This window comes from Nerophis ophidion, linkage group LG02 (assembly GCF_033978795.1).
Source record: "Nerophis ophidion isolate RoL-2023_Sa linkage group LG02, RoL_Noph_v1.0, whole genome shotgun sequence".
Taxonomy (NCBI): Eukaryota; Metazoa; Chordata; class Actinopteri; order Syngnathiformes; family Syngnathidae; genus Nerophis; species Nerophis ophidion.
In genome coordinates this window covers 55,034,903-55,057,335 of record NC_084612.1, presented here as the reverse complement: position 1 = coordinate 55,057,335, position 22,433 = coordinate 55,034,903, and the positions used below count along the sequence as shown (strand labels likewise).

General features: G+C 40.9%; 1 protein-coding gene across 17 annotated transcripts in view; it reads right to left on the bottom strand.

The window, feature by feature from the left end:
• The window catches only part of LOC133542506 (R3H domain-containing protein 2), a 173,661-nt gene that overhangs the window by 37,608 nt on the left and 113,620 nt on the right, over positions 1 to 22,433 (bottom strand). For 11 of the 17 annotated variants that reach the window (XM_061886724.1, XM_061886764.1, XM_061886716.1 and 8 more), the window contains 4 exons: positions 14,346 to 14,581; positions 8,425 to 8,588; positions 7,995 to 8,084; positions 5,642 to 5,932 (listed from right to left, as the gene is read on the bottom strand). In XM_061886724.1, the coding sequence (XP_061742708.1) occupies positions 5,642 to 5,932; positions 7,995 to 8,084; positions 8,425 to 8,588; positions 14,346 to 14,581 (781 nt within the window). The remainder of the gene's footprint in view (positions 1 to 5,641; positions 5,933 to 7,994; positions 8,085 to 8,424; positions 8,589 to 14,345; positions 14,582 to 22,433) is intronic. The other 6 variants (XM_061886805.1, XM_061886814.1, XM_061886833.1 and 3 more) reach the window with 3 other exon arrangements.

Sequence of the window (22,433 nt, the reverse complement as noted above, 5' to 3'; positions counted from 1 at the left end):
TCCTCGAAGTCTGCTACACCCTGCCAGACTGCAGCGCGCCAGTTTGAACGGTGTTGGGAAACGGCTTCCCAATTCTCTGGGTTCAGACCACAGCCCTTGAGACTGGTCTTTAGGGTGTCCTTAAAGCTTTTTCGCTATCTGCCGCGTGAGCGCTTTCCATGGTGCAGTTCACCGTATAGAAGCATTTTTGGTAGGTGTTTGTTTGACATACGGCAGACATGGCCAGCCCATCTCAGCTGGGAACGCTTGAGGATGGCATAGATGCTCTCCATTTCAGCCCTGTGGAGGACCTCAGTAGCTGGGATCTTGTCCTGCCACTTCATGTCGAGCAGCCTCCTGAGGGATCTCATGTGGAAGGCGTTGAGTTGTTTAGCATGCCGGCTGTATACGTCCCGGTCTCACAGGCATACAGCAGGGCGGGTAGGACGACAGCACGATACACCTTTAGTTTGGTCCGTAGGCTGAGCCCTCTGTGCTCCCAGACAGAACTGCGGAGTCGGCCGAATGCAGCACTTCCATGCGCTATCCTATGCACGACTACCTCGTCTATGTTGCCCATGCGTCACAAGGTGCTACCCAGGTAGACAAACTTTTCAGCAGCTTTGAGGTCTTCACCATTCACGCTAATGAGGGGCTCAGTGTACGGGTCTCCAGGAGCAGGTTGATGCATCACCTCTGTTTTCTTTGTACTGATGGTTAGTCCAAAGTCTGAGCATGCTGTGGCGAAGTTGTTCATGCGCAGTTGCATTTCCAGCTCGTTGGAAGCATTCAGGACACAGTCGTTTGCAAAGAGGAAGTCGCAAACCTTGGTGGTCTTTACTTTTGTCTTTGCCTGGAGTCTTCGCAGATTAAACAGCTTGCCATCAGTACAGTAGCACAGGTCAATGTCCCCAGACCGGAAAGCATCTGTCAGCATGGCTGAGAACATCATGCTGAACAGAGTGGGTGCCAGAACACAGCCTTGTTTGACTCCATTTTCCACATGGAAAGGCTCAGATGATGCGCCGTTGTCTTGGACTTGTGCCTGCATTCCACCATGGAATTCACAGACCATGTTTAAGAAAATGTTTGAGAAGCCAAACTTGGCCATGATCTTCCAGAGACCCGCTCGGCTGACAGTGTCGAAGGCCTTCATCAGATCTACAAAGGTGGAGTATAGAGTGGCGTTCTGTTCTCGACACTTCTCTTGGAGTTGGCGAGCGCCGAAGATCAAGTCAACTGTACCACGACCCTGCCTGAATCCACATTGGCTCTCCGGTAGCAGGTCTTCGTGTTCAAAAAGTTCCGTCAGGCGGTTTAGCAGAATTCCGGCCTGGATCTTTCCTGCTACAAACAGCAGGGCAATGCCGCGGGGTTGTTGAGGTCCTGCCTGTTGCCCTTGCATTTGTATAAATGGACGATGGAGACGTCTTCGAACTCCTGTGGCAGCTTGCCTTTGTTCCACATGGTGCAGAATAGGACTACCAGTTGTTTGGTCAGAGGTGGACCACCAGCTGTGTAGATTTCTGCTGGAATTGCATCCACACCAGGTGCTTTGCCATTTGGAACTCCTCTGATGGCTTTGATGACCTCAGCTTCCGTTGGTTGTTCGTCAAGGGAGGTGTTGACAGGACTTGAGGGAGGCGTGCAATGGCTTCCTCATTAATGGCTGAGGGGCGGTTGAGAACACCGTGGAAGTGCTCAGCCCAGCGCTCAAAGATCTTCTCTCTGTCTGTGACCAGTGTGCTGCCATCAGCACTGAGGAGAGGGGAATATCCTGATGTTGTGGACCCATTGATGGCCTTGAGGGTGCTGTAGAACTTCTTGCTGTCATTCTGGCCTGCATAGTACTAAATCTCGTCAGATTTTCGGCAGAGCCAGTCGTTCTGCATCAGACACAGCTTAGATGCTCTTGAGGGCAGACTGTTTTTGAAAGGATGTTGGATCACTGAGTTGGGCTTTGTGCAGACGATGTTTCTCCTGGAGAAGATCTCTGATGTGATCATCATTCTCATCAAACCAGTCGTGTTGCCTGCGGGCTGTAGGTCTTACTGAATTGAGAGCAGCAGTGTAGACGGTGTCTCTGAACGCAGCCCAGTCCTCCTCGAAGGTTCCCAGAGGGTTTTAGGTCCTGCGGTTTTCTGGTGAGCTCTTCAGTCAGCGATTGCTTGACAGAGGCATTGGTGAGCCTGGAAACGTTCAAGCGCTTCGGAACTTTGGAACCTTGAGACCTTCTGGGAGGATGGATCTTGATATTCAGCTTAGACACAAGGAGCCTATGGTCAGTCCAGCACTCTGCACCACACACCGCCTTTGTAATCCTGACATCCTGTCTGTCCCTTTCCCTCACAATGACATAGTCCAGTAGGTGCCAGTGTCTTGAGCGGGGATGCATCCATGAGGTCCTGTTGCGCTTTGGGAGGCTATAATCTGAGTTTGTGATCAAGAGCTTATGTGCCGCACATGTCTCCAGCAGAAGGGTGCCATTGCTGTTACAGCTGCCCATGCCATTTTTTCCGAGGACTCCTTCCCATGACTTGTGATCAGTGGCATTGAAGTCACCAAGGATGATCAGGTTGTCTGCCCTGGGCACTGCTGCGATGGTAGCGTTAAGGTCTTCATAGAACCTCTCCTTCACATCGTCTGTGTTCGTCATCGTGGGGGCATAGGCACTGATGAGCGTGGCAGAGTGTTTTCCTGGAAGAGGCAGGCGCAGCGCCATCAGGCGGTCACTGACACCTTTGGGAAGTGCAGCCAACTTACTGACCAAGTTGGTTTTGATGGCAAAGCAAACTCCTGCCTCACGCCGCTCTGCTTCAGTGCGGCCTATCCAGAAATATGTATAGCCAGCACCAGTCTCTGTCAACCGTCCCTCTCCAGCTAGACGTGTTTCGCTGAGAGCAGCGATCTGGATGCCATACCGGTCCAGCTCTCTGGCAATCAGGGCAGTTCTCCTCTCAGGTCTTGATAGGTCACTAGCCCTATCAAGAAGTGTGCGCACATTCCATGCGCCAAGGGTGATCGGTGTCACCTTTTACTTTTTTCCTTGTTTCTTACCGCTAGTTATGGGACTCCTGCCAGCTGCGGCTAGCTGGCCAGGAAGAAATGAGGCAGACAATTTTTGGGGCACCTTTTCTAGCCCGTTCCTCATGCCAGGAAGTAGGCAGTGCATACCTAAAGAGGGCTGCCTAGTCGCTCGGGGGGCTGCCGAAGTCCAGTGCTGCCTTAGTCATTGGACAGCGACCCTATGGCCCAAGCCGCCTGCGTGTGAGTTTGTGACTATGGCTTCCAGTGAAGTCCACACCTGCCACTTGGCTACGTGCCCGACGCCGCAGGACTTGGGTGAGGGAGATTGCGGGGTTGTGTGTGTGTGAAGTCATGACTTGCGCGGTCCATTGGATTTAAGTGAGGGTGGGTTGCGCACCTGTATCTAGTGGCAAGAAATAGTCAAGACAGCTAGAGGTGGATCCAGTTGCAGTGGATGGCCTGGACACATTATAGCATAACACATCCAGCCCGTAGCGCTCCATAGAGCATGCTGGTGTCACCATTCAGCCCGTTGAACCTCTAAGGGTTTCTTCCGCGCAGTCAGCCGAAAACCTGTCTTCTATCCCAGTGTGCTGGCTAGGCTAGGCACCATGGGAAGTGCCACACAGGCATGCAGGGGGACCAGGACTATCAGTAGGGATATTTCCTTAGCCAGAGGACCCTTACTGAGGTAAGGTGCTACCTCTCTACAGCCTGCGGTTGTAGTTTAACGTCTTACCCAGGATGATACCTTGGCGTAATACAACATAATAAACACCTCAATGCTGCCCGCTGGATATTTTGCAACCATAGAAATGATTCCAATGGTTAAAATTTACACTTTTGAGTGACGTGTTTTCTAGATACACAATGTGACCAGCAGATGGTGCTAGGTAATGATATTCAGATAAATGTAATGAAGAAGACATGTTTGGATGCATTCATCAAAGGAGGAATAAATGTTTGAGAGTAAGCTCATTGTTCACAAGACAAAGTTTGGTCATTAACAGATGAATAGCACACCGCAGTGACCATAAGAACAGTGATATTACATTGAATAAGTGGATGTTTTTTATCTTTTTGCCTTTATTTTTTGCCATGTTTGTCAAGCATCTTCGTTGCTCTTACTTGTTTGTAAAAGATGTCCATCAAGGAAGTGGTCTGCACTAGAGGTGCAACGTTCAAGTATTTTAAATATTCAGTGTTTTAATGTTTATACTGTAGATAATATTGTAAATCCCACATTCTGTATGGTCATGTACATTTGAGTGTATTGCAGTAAAAAACTGAACAGACCATCTCAAAATTAGAATGAACTTGAGTTAAGTTACCAAATTGTATGACAGTCAAAATGAACATAAAAATATAGAATGTGGTATTTACAATATAAACTATGAACAATAAAACATTGCATATTGAGAATATCCATTGTGCTCCTGCACACCACCTCCTTGATCGACATATTTTATAATCAAGCTAAAGCAACAACGATGCAACAAACAAGGTGAAACAAACGCAAAGGGTAGAACACATCCACATCTGTAGAACTTTGCTGTAGAATTCAGCCCCCGTCTGCTTTTTTGCTCTGTAAACAAGCCCCGCCCACTCTGCTCGTGCCTTGTCTGCATGAAGCAAAGCCTCGTACGTCACCAAAAGTTTAGATTCTAACCATTGCAATCATTTCTATAGTTAGAAAATATCCAGCGGGCCGCATTGAAATGTAAACTATGTTGTATTATGCCCAGCATAATACAACATATTAATACATTTTAAAGATGTTTTGCAAGACCCGTCAGGTGACTTTGAACTTGACACCTTATTGGCTGTTTCTGAGACACGATCAATCGCTTCTGTCTTAATTTACCAGAAATAAGTCTTGCATTTTTAAGCAGAAAATATTTCCACATTGAATTTTTTTTTACAAAAAAAAAAAAAAAAAAAAAAAGGTGGCAGAAAACTAGCCTTTTTCATGTCTTTCTTGCCATCGCAAGGTTTAAATTGAATGTCAAAGTTAACCAATTTGTCAGTTTATGGCCGTAACCTTCTACTATCTAGGTGAGAGGCGTGATTTAAAATCTAGAATTAATGGATGGATGGAATTAACTTTCACCAGCTCAGAATTGATCCAGCTGTTCACCGGCACAATATAGCAGAATAAACTAGTTAACACTCTGTGATTACGTCATGACTTAATATATAAATATATAAATGTCATAATTATATGTAAAAGTTGACCAACTTCTCGGTTTATGCAAACAACATACTGTACAGTTTGGAGGCATGATAATTACCTTTTACCAACTCAGAGGCGACGCAGCAGCTCACCGGCTCAATATGTGAATATACTGTGGCAGCATAAGCAAGTGAGATTTCTGGGATCACGGTTTCGCTTAAAATAGCCCATTAATGTTAGCGCTTTTAATAACAATATTGCTAATAATTGGTCGAATTCAGGTCATGAGATGTAAATAGGAGTATTGTTGCCATTTTTTTACAAAAGTGACACACAACATTATGAGAAAGAAGACTAAATGTCGTACATTTCCCAGTTAAATTTTCAGTTGACTGTGGCGTTTTCTAGCATTCAACAGAAATGTGTTGTATACAACTGATGTTTCAATGAGACATGACTTACCTGCTGTGGCGGAGGCGGCTGCATGTAGCTCTGAGAAGGCGGGGCCTGCATGACGGTCTGAGATGGAGGTGGCGGTGGGGGTGGAGGATGGGGATGTCCGGTGGCCGGCTGGTAGCCAGACGGCGGAGGCATCGGCTGGCCGGTGGTCGCCATTATGTAACTGGTTTGAGGAGGGGGGTGTTGGGACAGGACAGTCGGAGGAGCCTGATACAAGGGGGGAGGCTCGGGGTTCTCACTGGAGCCCTGACGGCTCAGCGTCATCTGGGTGAACTGGGGCGCCAGTTCTTCCCCCTGTGGGGTAATGGATGAGTATTATTGCACCATGTGACTACTTGATGCAATGGGATTAGGCCATACATAAGTATTTTAACAAATTTACAAAACCAACGACAGTACATTTTCTTTTGATACACCGTAAATGCTCTAAGCGCCTCTATTCATCCATCCATTTTCTACCACATGTCCCTTTTGGGGTTACGGGGGGTGCTGGAGCCTATCTCTGCTGCATTCGGGCGGAAGGCAGGGTACACTAATTAAATGCAAATGCTCCCCATGTGTGGCCTACAAAAGCACATTACAGACGGACTTTCTGATTTGTTAAAAACACATTGACATTACCAGTTGTGGCTCTGGGTGTAGTTTTTCTATTCACTTCTATTAAAACTTAGTTAAGTATCATAAGTGGTCAGCAACTACTGTAGCAGCTTTATTGACCTATGCATGCATGTTTGTTGTTCTACTCAGCTGTCAATGTGAAACGTGTGCGTGTTACACTTGCTGTACTATATACACGCTTCGTACACCTTTTCCATTACCAAATTCAAGCACTTTTTAAGGACTTTCAAGATCAGTTTTCCAGTTTGTCCAGTAACCTTCAAAAGGCGAAAGCCAGTGTGAATCAATCCATAGCCTTTTTGTTTGAGGTCACCAAATGCTGTCTGTAGGAAAAATCTGGAACATCTACTAAAACCTAAGCCTATCATTGAACCAGCTGTTATCATTAACTGGAAATGAAGCAGTTTTTTTTTTGACTATTCAATGTCATTGGTGTTTGCAAGCATTGTTTGTTTTTATCATCATCATCCATGTATACACCATTCCTTACAATAAATAACATAGATTAATTTTTACTTGCTTGTATCATCATTCATTTATACATCATTGCTTACAAGAAATAAATTATTATTGTTTACTTGCTTGATTGTATCATAATTCACGCATACATCATGGTCATTAAAACGATAACCTCCCGGCATGGTGGACCGATGCACCACTGTCCTCTTGGGGGGGCGACGTATATACGGCTCTGGCATGACAACAACCTAATGTAAGGGCTCGTGCAAAGCCAACAGATAAAACATGTGGCTTTCTTCTTTAAGGAAACCTATTTTATTTTTTTCCATTTTATAATTAGCCTATTGAGTCAGACTGCTGAGAAATATGGTGAACATTTCCAAGCAAAACTCAAGCATTTTTCAAACCTTGAAAACATTAAAATCCAAGCATTTTTAATGTTTTTAAGCAACTGTACAAACCCTGCCTCTGAACTCATTAGCTTTATAATTAGGGATTGGCCAATCCAATCCAGCCAAATTTATTGGATGTAATTGGCATGGAATGCATTGCCACTCCACTCTAAACCAAAAGCCCACACATAAATGCTTAATTCAACAGTGTTCAACCTGCTCTGTACTAGTGCTGCCACAATTAGTCGACAAAAAAAAAAGGTCCAAGCATCGTTTTACTGTGGACCTACAGGTGACAAGCTGGCGCGGGTAATGTATGTCCATACGTTTAAATATTAACCCTCACCTCCACGGCGGCAGATAAACTACATTTTCTCTCGCAAGTGCCACTATCACTTCAGGTTTAAGAACGGCTAAGCATGCAACACACAGAGCGAGAGAGAGAATGGGGAGACAAGAAGCTGTGCTAACCGCTCAGCTCGGGGTTGGCTCCATTGTTCACTGACTTTTGCTGGTGTTTATTTACAAGTTAGAATGCGTTGAAAAAAAGAAAAAGTTGTGAGGGCTTGTCTTCCCCAAAAATGACCCAAAGGATGCAGTTCTCTTTTAAAAATCCTTTTGGAAAAGATTAATAATGAAAACTGAGGTGCCACTCTACAATGTTGTAGTTGTGCTGTGGTGTTTTGCAATGTACCAACACTGCAAATGACCCAGCGATGATTAGAGCATTTACGGTAATGAACTAAATGTACACTACATTGTATACGACACTGTTTCTATGCAACTATGAGAAAGGAAGGAGAATTACTGTCAAGATGAATGCAAAACTGGTTAATTGCAACTTCTGTCAGTGAAAAGTAATGACGCCATAAACTCTGTGTCAGTACCATTGTGTACTGCTGAGGAGGAGAAATGGGCAGGAGAACCTGGGGGCTGGAGTAGGAGACAGGCTGAGAGGGCTGCAAAGATGCTACCGGCTATAGACACAATAGAGCAGCAGAAAGGAGGAGAGCGAGGACGGAAGGAGGAGAAGACACAGAAAGAGGGAGGGTGTTAGATACAGGAAATACATTAAGATGAATACAGTGGAGAAAAGGTGGGTCAGGTCACAGAGGGAATGTTAATGATCAGATTGATTGTAATGGAAATCATTTTTAGTAATCATGTCTGCATTCAGTCCTTTATCCTGAGAGTCTAAAAGTTATTTACAAGACATACTGTATAACCAGAATTAGCACCTAATTATACACAACCCCACATGTGTGGACTGACAATCTATAAAGAAAAAAAATGGCACTTTTTGTAATTGACTCTTACCTGAGTAATGATGTGGTTGCCCATGGGGTGTTGTTGCGGGGTGGGCAGCAGGGCGGTCGGAGCCTGGGGTTGCGGCGGCTGCTGGGTTGCACAGGGTAGCAAGCTACGGCTGGACTGGGAGGCTACAGGTGGGGGACACACATCAGGACTGACTAGGTGCAGGCCTAGTGAAGTAGAAAAGTACACCCGCAATTTTCAGCTATTTTGTCATTCACATTTAGGGCAATACAGTCACTTGTTTGCTCTACTTTTATGTGAATGGGTGCGGATTTGAAGTTACACGTTTTCCTAACGTCACAAACCAAATCCTACCATCCTTAGCTAGGTGAGCCTGCCCTCCTTATACGCCCACCACTTCACAGAGGACCGCTTTGGAAAAAAAGGAGACATTGCAGCACATTCTAAAATGAATCCAGTAGTAGGGATGGGTACCAACATGACACCACTTCTAGTGTCAACAGTAGTGACCAGGAACCTTGTTTATAAAACCTGAGTATGCAAATACCTCAGAATCTATGTACGCCAAAAATTAATTATAATTAAATCATACCTTATAAAAAATTAAAAATAAAAACTTGTACGCTCTCAATATAAATCCCACCGGCAGGGAATTGTGAGCAGAAGAGTCCCACCTCAGCGTCCTGATAAACATTTATAGAGAAAGATATAAAGGACTCTAAATGTGTTGGACTCTAAATGAAGGAAGATTTAGGCAGTAACTCTGAAGAAAGCAACATTTTCAGATTGATCCTTATTTCGTCAAACAATATGATAATTTATGGCCCCCACCTACAGGGCAACCTGCCAGAGAGCTTCAGGACTGCAGAGACCGTTGATATTTTCCAAAAATAATAGTGTTTAATTGTCTTTTTACTGATCATGTTAAACTTTTATTAGGTTCTTAATTTTTATTCTGTTATTTTTTGCTATTATTACTACTATTATTTGCCCAATGTTATGTTTTTTATTAATTTATTAATGTACTTTTATATTTTATTTTCACATATACTTTAACATGTATTTTATACATTTTTGTAGATGGCATTCATTTGAATTATTCTCCAGTTTGGATGCCTCAAAGGTGCGGTTTTTCCTCAATACTCAGTGATGTGACTTATTTTCAGTAAAACTGTGTGCGCGTGTGTATTCTTCTCTATTTTTTTTTACTGGCGTGAAGCACTTTGTGTTGCCTCTTGCATGATAAGTAATATGTAAATATAGTTTGATTGGTTGATCATTTCAGTTGTGAATACATGCATACTCTGCCACGTGCAACAAGTGCTTGAAGGTTATAAGGTGCAAGTGTTGTGTTGTCACATCTTGAATGAAGCACACAGAGTCTGACCTTCATTTTAACTTTGCTTAACACACCAACAGCTATGCTCAATTCCAACATCTAACACAATTCAGCGCTGCAAACTTGCATGTTTTCACCAAACCATTTTTCCAGGGGTATTCATCTACGTTTACCCTATTACATTTCCAAGGCAAGCAGGTTGTTAACAAAATTAACTTCATTTTCCATTGTCCATCAATTCCTGTACCAAACAGCTCCACCTCGAGAGGTCTGAATGACTATCGGCCAATAGCCCTCACACCGATGTCATGAAGTGTTTCAAGAGAATGATAATAGACTGGATTAGAACTTCCATTGATGTCAATTTGGACCCTTATCAGTACACCTACAAGAAGATCAGTTCTACCTATGATGCCATCTCATCAGTGGTCAACACAGTCATCCTCCACCTGGAGAGCAAGAACTCCCATATCCACCTTCAAAATCATTATTCCTTGGACCCTGGTGAATAAGCTGGACCGGCTATGGCTGAGTTCCTCACTTGGGAAATGGTTCTTGGATTTCCTGACCAACAGACCACAGACTGTCAGGATCCAATGAATGGTCTTTTTCCATCACCCTCCACACCAGATGCCCCCAGGGATGTGTGCTGGGCCCCCTCATCTTAACGCTACTGACCTATGACTGGACGGCTGTCATATTGTGAGGTTTGCAGACAACAGAGCAGTAGTGGGACAGCACAGACAACGATGAGTCAGAGTACAGAGTGGAGGTAGAACATCTAGTGGGCTTGTGAAAAAGCAACAAGTCTTGTATCCATGTGATAAAGACCAAGGGGATAGTGGTGGAAATGGTCTCCAGCTTCCAAGTTCATCAAGGGCAGGGGTGACCCAAAATAGAAACAAGCACATCCTGAAAATGTACATATCACAAATAATCCTCTTGAGAAAACACTTTAAATTAGTAGAAAATGCTTAGGAAAAAATTGGTGCATTTTCAAAAACACTATGAAACACAATGAATTCAAAGTTAATGTCAGGGTTTCTACAAAGCAATTCAGTCACAGCCCATCAAGGATTGAAAACAAGCAAAATAAAGCATAAATAAAAACTGTTCTATGTATCAACTATGTATCCTTGTCATTTCCACATATTAATCCTGTTCTAAATCAACAGGACATACAAACTGATGTAGAAACTATTTTAAAGGGTTGAATTACTCTGCTTTCTAGGCATCACTGTGTATTGATAACAAAATAAAAGCTGTGCAATTTGTGAACAATTTTAACAAACCAAAAACAAACATTTAAGACTGACAGTAAATCACACACTGTTCACTTTCTTTAAATTTTCACAGAAGACAATACATTTTCACAGAACTAAATCAAATTGCAGTATTACAATATAGTCTCCTGCAGCATTTTTTAAGTGGGGTTAATAATTACTATTTTACTCCTGTTTGTTTAACGTTGGGTGGAGGGGGAGGAGTCACAGTCCCACTTTGACATGTAACTCTTGCTTGGCATACTTGCTCACCTCGGGATAAACTATGTGCTTGCCTAACAGAATTGTTAGTGTGACAGCCAATGGACGCATGTTGTACAGCAGTTTCTTTCATTTATATGCAGCTCAACTTTACACTTTGTAAACTCATCTTGCAGGCCGGATTGAATCTCTTCGCCTGCGGGCCGCATACAGTATTTGACATCCCTGATCTACGAGTTCATATATTCAAAGACATTTGAATATATTAAATACATTCTTTGTCCTGTCTGCTTGAGTGTTGCTTGCTCTTGATTCAGTCCACCCTACCTTATATTTCCCTGCTCGGCTTCTTCGTCTTGTCTTTACTTTCTAAGAGCCTCTCTATTTCACTGTTCTCCAAATTAAAACATGGAATTGTTGACGTGGTCCCGCAATGCAATTGACAAAATATTTGATGAGAAACTTCATAACGCTTGCTCCTAGACACCTGATGGACTTGTGGGAGAAGTAAGGGGTCGTGTGTCTGGCGTGGTGTCTTTCCATTGACAACAGCACAGTAATCTATCTATTTGGAACTATGTTTACAGGTGATCTGCTGATTGGATTAAGCATTGCTTTAGTCAATTGGCAAATTAAGGTGCCCAGAGGCTGCCTGTCATAATTGATGACATAGACAGGGACTGAAACTGTACTGATTTTTTTAACTGGATCGCAAACTGGAGAACATCACGATGAAGCTTTGAAGTGAAGTGAATTGTATTTATATAGTGCTTTTCTCAAGTGACTCAGAGCGCTTTACATAGTGAAATCCAATATCTAAGTTACATTTAAACCAGTGTGGGTGGCACTGGGAGCAGGTGGGTAAAGTGTCTTGCCCAAGGACACAACGGCAGTGACTAGGATGACGGAAGCGGGAATCGAACCTGCAACCCTCAAGTTGCTGGCACGGCCACTCTACCAACCGAGCTATGCCACCCCTTTCTGCTCTGCAAAATTAAATTATAATCAATTTAGGAGCTACGCCCAACAACCAAAGAAGAATAATCTATTTAAATGTACCTGGTCGCCCTAACCAAAAACATCTTTATCTACAATTTGGCTCCCTTTGCACTGGCTTTAGCAAGGTCATGTTGTACATTACCCGGTGAGATTATTGCAGTAAAAGATGCTCTGAAATCCCTTACCCCCTCCTTTCGTCAAGGACACCTGGAATGTTCAACTCTGACGCCGAATGGAATGACTTCAAGGCTTATGTACACACACCCATCCATGGTTTATTATGCAGATACGCACACATACACCCAACCTTCCATCCCTCGCGGTATGCCAAACCACGGAGCAGTGCTGCCTGTTAGTTGGCTGCAGCTTGGTGCCAGAAAAATTTTGCTCAAATATTACCGAACTCTTGCATGTAGGATTAACACTGCAGTAACTGTAGTATCACATTAATACAATTGTGTATCCTTTACAAATGTTACGCCTGGATTGTGTGGAATGTATGTGAAGTAGGGCTGAGCGATACATGGAATATATTCGATATATCGCGGGTTTGTCTCTCTGTACGATGTAGAAAATGACTATATCGTGATATTCGACGATAGGTTCTCACGCAGTTGCTTTTAGCTGCAGGCATTACACTACACGTGTTTCTCACTCTTTCTTGTCCATCCTCAAAGAGACATAAAACAAGCGCACCTTCGTACATACGTCACATACTGTCACGCGTGCAACGTCATACGCCCTCGCCGCGCAGACAGGTAGCGGCATATTAACGTTCGCTGTGGTGTGAGTGGTAATACGAGAAGAAGAAGGTGCGAATCCGGCAACAAATGAAGGAATAATTCGTTCCGAAGAAAAACAGCAGGGAGTCCATCGTCTGGCGGTGGTTTGGCTTCGAGCGGGAAGATGTTGAACAGACAACCGTAATATGTCAAGTATGCAGCAAAAGTGTTGCTACAAAAAGTAGCCCTACTGCTAATGTATAGCATCATTTGAAGACACCCGCTAGAGAGTGAAGAGTGATTCAAACTACGCATGTCAACATCTCTGGCCGGTGCCACACCCTCAAAATGCCCACGCAATCATTTCCAGATCAACAACGTATGAAAAAACTAGTCAACAACAAGGAGATAATGTCCACAGTAACCTACCACATAGCGAAGGACATACACTATTTGATTTCCTATTATGCAGCTCATCTTTATTTAACACTTATTGAAATATCCTGTGTAACATCATGCACAAAAGTGCACTTTGTTTTAAACTATTGTAGTGTCGTTCTGTAAAAAAAAGTGTTGTTTCGATACGTCATCTTAGTGACATCATAGACAAAAGTGCACTAATAGCTTATTTTAAAATGTCTCTGACAATTTCGCACTTTGTTTTGGATATGAAATTAATGTTTGTGCCACTGCTTAATAACTTTTTAATAAATACACTTTTGGTAAATTGACTTAGTTGTGATTTCCCTCTCTGCATGAAAGTGTAAAATGAGCATATATTAATGCAGTATGAAGAAGGATGTTTTAATGTAGACACATAAATTTCATCATACTGCTGTGATTATATGCATCAAGTGTTTATTCAAGGCTAAGGCAAAATATCCAGATATATATGGTGTATCGTGACATGGCGTAAAAATATCAAGATATTAATAAAAGGCCATATCGCCCAGCCCTAATGTAAAGTTGACTTTCAGTAAAATATTTCATATTTTCAAAATTTTCCAAGTTTTGCTTTTTTTCAAGTACTCTTTGAACACTAAATATCCGTTTTGAGTTTTTGTTTGTATTTCAATAAATATGCTAACGTGGAGTAACATTGCTGTTAAAATGCTCTCTTAGCAATGTTGCTCACATAGCTCTGCTAGAGATGCTAACATTATTTATATCATTTTATGATAGATATATAAACATTTTACTCTGGACATTATGGAAATCTTTGTAGTAATGTTGACAGCAGGAACATAAGTGAAACAAAATGGATATACAGGCAAGTACAAAGTATGGAAGTAGCTTGAAATCTGTCACAACTAAAATTAATGATGTACAAGGAGTTAAGGAACGTAAAAACATTACGCAAGTGTTGTCACCAAAATAAATGTTTCTCCTTGCGTCTAAACTATGCCCCCTTGTCCTTACCAGATCGAGAGCCTTTGCAGCTTCCCTGTGAGCCTTTGTTGCTGCCAAGACTGTCCCCTCGAGTGAGGATGGAGATACCAGAGAAGCTGCTGGCCTTTGTGACAGGGGGCCGCAGGGTGCGGTTCGAGCTATCAGAGTCGGTGCTGCTCCAGGGACGTGGCTCCAAGCATTTCATATCGCTGTCCGTACTGCTCTGACGACTGCTGGACGCCCGGCTGGAACTCTCGCGGTTCCCTCTGAGAGGAGACAGAGATGAGCAGGAGAGAGATGAAGCCATGTTGGTGTTACATACATGTGGTAGAATGAGGCAGAGGACATATGAAATGAATGTTGGAAAAGTTGATTGGAAGTCAGAAGTGTTGTAGAGTTGAAGAAACAGATAGGAAGGCCTGTTTAGTGCGGACATTCAGTCAAGTCATAAACAGCAGAACAATGAGAGTTATTAGGTGGGGGACTCATAACAGATGTATATTAGCTGGCCAACAACACAATCAGGCAACACGCCACTAATCAAGTATTAGGATTTCAAAAGACATTCAAACACATTCTCTCTCATTCACACACAAAAACAAGTCATCCAGGAGAACACATGCAGAATGGAAAAGACGAACAATATCACAAAATGAGATGACACAGATAATACCAAACGAGAGGGGAAAAAATACAAAATTGACTTTACATGATGCAGTTTGCAATAAGACATTAATAAAAGTAACAATGCACAAGCGCTTTTACAGTGTTGCACCTCGAATTGGAAATACAAAACATACATGAATCTGCAGACACCAAATACAAACTGTACTGCATATTGCAGTCATGTACACCATCCACAAAATAATCATTAGCTATCAGTTTAATACTACAACTTGTTTCTTTAATACTATGTTGTTGCATTCACACACACACAAACACACGAACATCCAAGCGCACGCTGTGAATGCCTTTGTGGTTTGGTTTTGCGATGATGCGGTTAGCGAAGATGGGCGGCTGTCAAAAAAGCAATATTCACACGGTAAGCAGAAGCACCATCTTGGAAAAGACCTCTATCACGAATGTACACCAGTGTTTAAAGGACGTTACTGATGAAGAGCAGGAGGCCAAGTATATGTGTGTATATGTATATATATATATATATATATATATATATATATAGATATATATATATCTATATATATACACACACACACATACATATATACACACACACACACACATATATATACATATACACACACACACATACATACATATTTATACACACACACATACATACATATTTATACACACACACATACATACATAAATATATATACACACACACACACATACATATATATATATACACACACACACACATACATATATATACACACACACACACATACATATATATATATATATATATATAATATATTAGGGGTGTGGGGAAAAAATGTATTCGAATACGAATCGAATACGTTGTGCGATTCAGAATCGATTCTCTTTTTTTTTTTTAAATAAAAAGAAATTGATTTTTTATTTATTTATATGTTTTAATTTTTTTTTTTTAATCAATCCAACAAACCACGACACATATAATACCATGACAAAGCAATCCAATTCCAAAACCAAACCTGATCCAGCAACACTCAGAACTGCAATAAACAGAGCAATTGAGAGGAGACAAACACGACACAGAACAAAGCAAAAGTAGAGAAACAAAAATGAATATTAACAACAACATTATCAATATTAGTTATAATTTCAGCATAGCAGTGATTAAAACGTACGGTGAGGTTCATGGCTGGTGAGGCACTGACTTAATCACAGATTTATAAACAGATGAACCCTATAGAGTATCTTATTTACCATTTGATTGGCAGCAGTTAACGGGTTATGTTTAAAAGATCATACCAGCATTCTTCCCTGCTTGGCACTCAGCATCAAGGGTTGGAATTGGGGGTTAAATCACCAAAAATTATTCCCGGCCGCTGATGCTCACTGCTCCCCTCACCTCCCCACTGGGTGAACAAGGGGATGGGTCAAATGCAGAGGACAAATTAAACCACACCTAGTGTGTGTGTGACAATCATTGGTACTTTAACTTAATGTAGCAGGTACTTTAAATACTTTAGTATAGTATAAATAAATTACACTTATCATTACTAGCGATAATACTGCTAACATTAACAATATTAAATAATCACATGTATGTAGAAAATAAACACGACATTACAGTGTTGTCACTATGACAGGTGTAACCGCGCTCTAGCGGCCGTGTTCATCCATCCATCCATCCATTTTCTACCGCTTATTCCCTTTCGGGGTCGCGGGGGGCGCTGGCGCCTATCTCAGCTACAATCGGGCGGAAGGCAGGGTACACCCTGGACAAGTCGCCACCTCATCGCAGGGCCAACACAGATAGACAGACAACATTCACACTCATTCATTGTCTTTACTGTAGCATACAAAATGCAGATGGCCTTAAAACGCCACAATTTTCAGTCGCTATATTTAAATATCCAAAATAAAGACTCGACATATATATAAATTCAATCGTATCAGAAACATTGGAGGAAACGGGATTAAAACCCGATGCTAACTACCCATAGAAAATACATGGGTACCGCTAATAGCTACTATTAGCAAACAAATTAACTTACCAACTCGGCTTAATATCTCAACATCGACACAGTCTTTGGTCGCAACTCGGCCCTGATGGCCGGCAACTATACGTTTACAAATAGTTGTAAAATGTTGGACGGTTGTTTTAACGATATGCAGGCAAACGACAACTTTAGAACATACCGGCTTCGGCCTAGCCGAGTAGTGCAAGAATGATCTCTGGGATCACTAGCGCCCTCTACCACCAGGAGGCTGGAGAACAGGAGCCTCACATTGTACGTCTTCGCAGCAGTTTTATGATTGCCCAGCACAAGAAATACGTTACACACATACAGTTGTTGACAAAATACACTGTACATTATACACCTCAGCTAACTAAACTATGGAAATGTATAATATAATTCATTTAGCAATACGGTCTCACTGCACAGCAGACAGCAGTTAGCAGAGTCATTGCGGAATCCATGGGAGGCTCAGCTGGCTGTGACTCACCGCAAGTAATTCTCAGTATTTGAACGGCAAATGTGAAAATTAAGCGATTTTGAATAAAAAATAATTCAAAATTGGTTAAGTTAAATGGAAAATAACTTTATATTATAATCACTGGATACATATAAAAATTAGGGGTGGGCAAATTAATGCGTTAATTATGAGTTAACTCATCAATCTATTAACGCCGACATTTATTTTATCGCACATTTGCGTATGTTTACATGCTTTTATTTTGTTAACGCCTTTTCTTAACAAGATGGCGTCCCCCGGCGTCGAGGGGCTCTTGGTAAAGATGGAACATTTGGCAAAAATACCGGACAATTCTGCAAATTTCATGACTGGCTACAGCGTGGTCACTCCGGGATCACTTACGACCGCCAGACAGTTCTGAATGTGGATAGATCGGGCCGTTTTGGACTGAATGACGCGTGCTTGCTAGACCGGCTAGCTAGCATGGGAATACTTTGCCGGCTACATCCAGCGGCCTGTGAAGCAGCGGAGTATATGTGTTGTCTGTCTATTTATCAATAATGCAGACGAGGCGTGTTGGCTGAGTTCTTAACGTTTACTTTCAGAGCGTGCATATCACAACATACAAGATGCCGTCATGGCGACACAACCTATACTGGGCTACCGCGCATGCTCGTCACTCCTGTTGCATGCTGGGTAGGGTAGTTCTTTTATTCCCTGGCTCATATCACAATATGGTACCATGTATATGCGTTCAGTTTATCAAAGCACCAAGCAAACAATCGGAAAATTCCCATCATATCAATTCCTAAATATGGTCATAATTATTTTAAGTGCACTACGCAGAATAAACACAACATTATTAATATTGCTACTATGGATAATTTGATCAAAAATTCCCTAGAACAGCTCACTACCTATAATATAGTTTTTTTAAACATAAGATCACTGATAAAAAAAATGTTTCTGCTATTACCTCAGAAATTGCCTGTTCAGATGTTATGATTGTGGCTCAGGGATTTGTATGTAGATTATATTTATTTTCCATAACAAACAGGATAACTTAAATACCCTGGCAGTGGTAGTAATAAGCTTAAATGTTTGTATTTACATTTTTTGAGTTGATTTTCATAAAATATGCTATTTAACTGCTACTGTTTAACAAGGACTGATTTAAATTGTGTTTGCACAACAAATGTTTTTGCGCTTTTGTTCATGTGGGGGAATATTCAAATAAAGGTGCACTACACACTACTTTTGAATTTATTTTGGGCTTTGCGTATACAATGCAGTTAATCACGATTAATCAGAGAAATCGTGCGATTAACTTCGATTAAAATTTTTAATCGTTGCCCAGCCCTAATAAAAATATAATTTTTTTTTTTTCTTTTTACATTTTTTTTCCTTCCATGAAGGCACGCCTCATCTGCCGCCCCTGACTGCACGTCACTGAATCTTTGGGTGTCCCACGATTCAATTCAATAGCGATTCTTGGGGTCACGAATCGATTCAAAATCGATTTTTTTTCAATTCAGAACGATTCTCGATTCAAAAATGTTTTTTTCCGAATCAAAAGGATTCTCTATTCATTCAATACATAGGATTTCAGCAGGATCTACCCCAGTCTGCTGACATGCAAGCAGAGTAGTAGATTTTTGTAAAACGCTTTTATTATTGTAAAGGAAAATGTTTTATCAACTGATTGCAATAATTTAAATTTGTTTTAACTTTTGTTCTTTTTTTTTTATATAAATGTCTAATGATAATGTCAATGGGGGATTTTCAATCACTGCTATGCTGAAATTCTAACTAATATTAATACTGTTGATAATATTCATTTTTGTTTCACTACTTTTGGTTTGTTCTGTGTCGTGTTTGTTTCTTCTCTCAATTGCTGTTTTTTGCAGTTCTGAGTGTTGCTGGGTCAGGTTGGGTTTTGGAATTGGATTGCATTGTTGTGGTATTGCTGTGTATTGTTTTGTTGGAGTGTTAAAAAAAAAAAAAAAAAAATCAATTTAAAAAAAAAAGAGAATCGATTCCGAATCGCACAACATGAGAATCACGATTCAAATTCGAATCGATTTTTTCCCACACCCCTAATATATATATATATGAGAGCTGTGAATCTTTGGGTGTTCCACGATTCAATTCAATATCGATTATTGGGGTCACGATTCGATATATCGATTTTTTTCGATTCGATTCGATTCAAAAACAATATTTTTCCGATTCTGTATTCATTCAATACATAGGATTTCAGTAGGATCTAACCCAGTCTGCTGACATGCTAGCAGAGTAGTAGATTTTTTTTTTCAAAAAGCTTTTATAATTGTAAAGGACAATGTTTTATCAACTGATTGCAATAAAGTAAATTTGTTTTAAATATTAAACGAACCAAAAATATGACTTATTTTATCTTTGTGAAAACATTGGACACAGTGTGTAGTCAAGCTTATGAGATGTGATGCAAGTGTAAGCCACTGTGACACTAGTATTTTTTTATTATTTTTATAAATGTCTAATGATAATGTCAGTGAGGGATTTTTAATCACTGTTATGCTAAAATTCTAATTAATATTGATACTGTTGTTGATAATATTCATTTTTGTTTCATTACTTTTGGTTTGTCTCCTCTCAATTGCTCTGTTTATTGCAGTTCTGAGTGTTGCTGGGTCAGGTTTGGTTTTGGAATTGAATTGCATTGTTATGGTATTGCCGTGTAGTGGTTTGTTGGATCGATAATAAAAAAATAAATAAAATAAAAAATAAAAATGTAAAAAAAAAATAAAAAACATTTTTTTAAATGAGAAGCGATTCTGAATCGCACAACGTAAATGATTCGACTGGTATTCGAATCGATTTTTTCCCACACCCCTAATATATATATATATATATATATATATATATATATATATATATATATATATATATATATATACACATACAGTGGGGCAAAAAAGTATTGAGTCAGCCACCGATTGTGCAAGTTCTCCCACTTAAAATGATGACAGATGTCTGTAATTTTCATCATCGGTACACTTCAACTGTGAAACAGAATGTGAAAAAAAAATCCAAGAATTCACATTGTAGGAATTTTAAAGAATTTATTTGTAAATTACGGTGGAAAATAAGTATTTGGTCAATAGCAAAAATTCAACTCAATACTTTGTAATATAACCTTTGTTGGCAATAACAGAGGTCAAACGATTACTATATGTCTACCAGGTTTGCACACACAGTAGCTGGTATTTTAGCCCATTCCTCTATGCCAGGGGTCACCAACCTTTTTGAAACCAAGAGCTACTTTTTGGGTACTGATTAATGCGAAGGGCTACCAGTTTTTTAACATAATTAAATAAATTGCAAGAAATAGCCAATTTGCTCAATGTACCTTTAACTCTATGTTATTATTAATAATTAATTATATTTATCTTTGTAGAAACACTGATCATCTTAATGATTTATCACAATAAATATATATATATATATATAGAAACAGATACATATCAATATGCAACACTTTATTTTTATATTTTCTCTAAGTGCACATTTTTTAAATTGAACATTTTCAAATGATCACTTCTAAGACAGTCTTGTGAAATCACAATATCCCATTTTAACTAGCTAGCCACTAAAACATTTTAACAAATCATAAATTACTTTGCACCATGTTTGTACAAATAATAACTCATGTAAAAAACAAAAGTCAACTCTCAAATTTTTAAATAAATCATGTCACACTTTGAACTGGGCACCAAATCTGTTATCTGTTTCTTTGTCAGTTAGTGGGAAACCTGGCATTGCATGCTGTTAACTAGTGTGTTGTACTCTGGTGTTTAACTTGACACTGCAACTCTGAGTGAGTCTTGCAGATGTGCATCAGTGAGGCGTGTTCTGTGTTTGTTTTGATGAAGTTCATGTCAGAAAAGGCTGATTCACAAAGATAAGTTGAACCAAACAGGCTTGCAACCTTCATAGCTCCAGCGCATACACCACTGTACTTTTCTGTGTAAACAAGGCACCAAAAGTTTGGTGCAGCCTGGTGGGCTTTGAGGTGGAGGTCATTTTGCAGTGTTACAATTTCAATCGCGGGGGGCGCTGGCGCCTATCTCAGCTACAATCGGGCGTAAGGCGGGGTACACCCTGGACAAGACGCCACCTTGTAGCTGAGATAGGCGCCAGCGCCCCCCGCAACCCCAAAAGGGAATAAGCCGTAGGAAATGGATGGATGGATGGATGGATACAATTTCAATCTCCACCTGTTCAGCATCCAGGCTTAATGTTGCGCGTAACTGCTCAGCAATGCATGAAAGTTTTAGAAATGAACGACACACATGGCTCAAGCCTATCCAGGTCACAAAACCTGCTCTCAAACTCTTGCCCAACTCTGCTTATGACCTGAGAGTACTTTTCTGCAACTTTGTCAAAAGTCTCAGTTGCAGAAGCATTGTATTTCAGCACCATCTGCACAGAGGGAAAGTGCAGCATTTTTTTTCTCTGTAAATGCACAGAGAAAAGCTTCAGCTTAGCTTTAAATACATTTAAAGCACTTATCATATCGGCGACATTTTACCTTTGCCTTGCAGCTCACAGTTCAAACTGTTCATTATTCCAGTAATGTCCGTTAAAAATGCAAGGACACTGAGTGGATGTGTCCTCCAGAAGCACGGTGTCCTCACCTCTGGACTGCATGTACTCTTTGATTTCACCCAAAAGAGACAAAAAACGTTGCAAAATTCTTCCCCTGCTGAGCCATCGGATTTCTGTGTGTAGTAGTAGGTCACCATACTCAGCTGACAGCACCTCCAAAAGTACCTTGAATGTTCTGTGCTGTTTATGATCTTTACGACGGGAGTCATTACGTGCTCAAAGCAGATCCCTTTTGAACATAAGGCCTGCTGGTGTATGATGCAGTGGTTCTGCAGAAAGTTTGGGAATTATGGGTCAGCTTTACAGTGAGCAACGAATCCTGTGTGCCGGCCGATCATAGCAGAAGCCCCATCCGTAGTCACTGATCCAAGC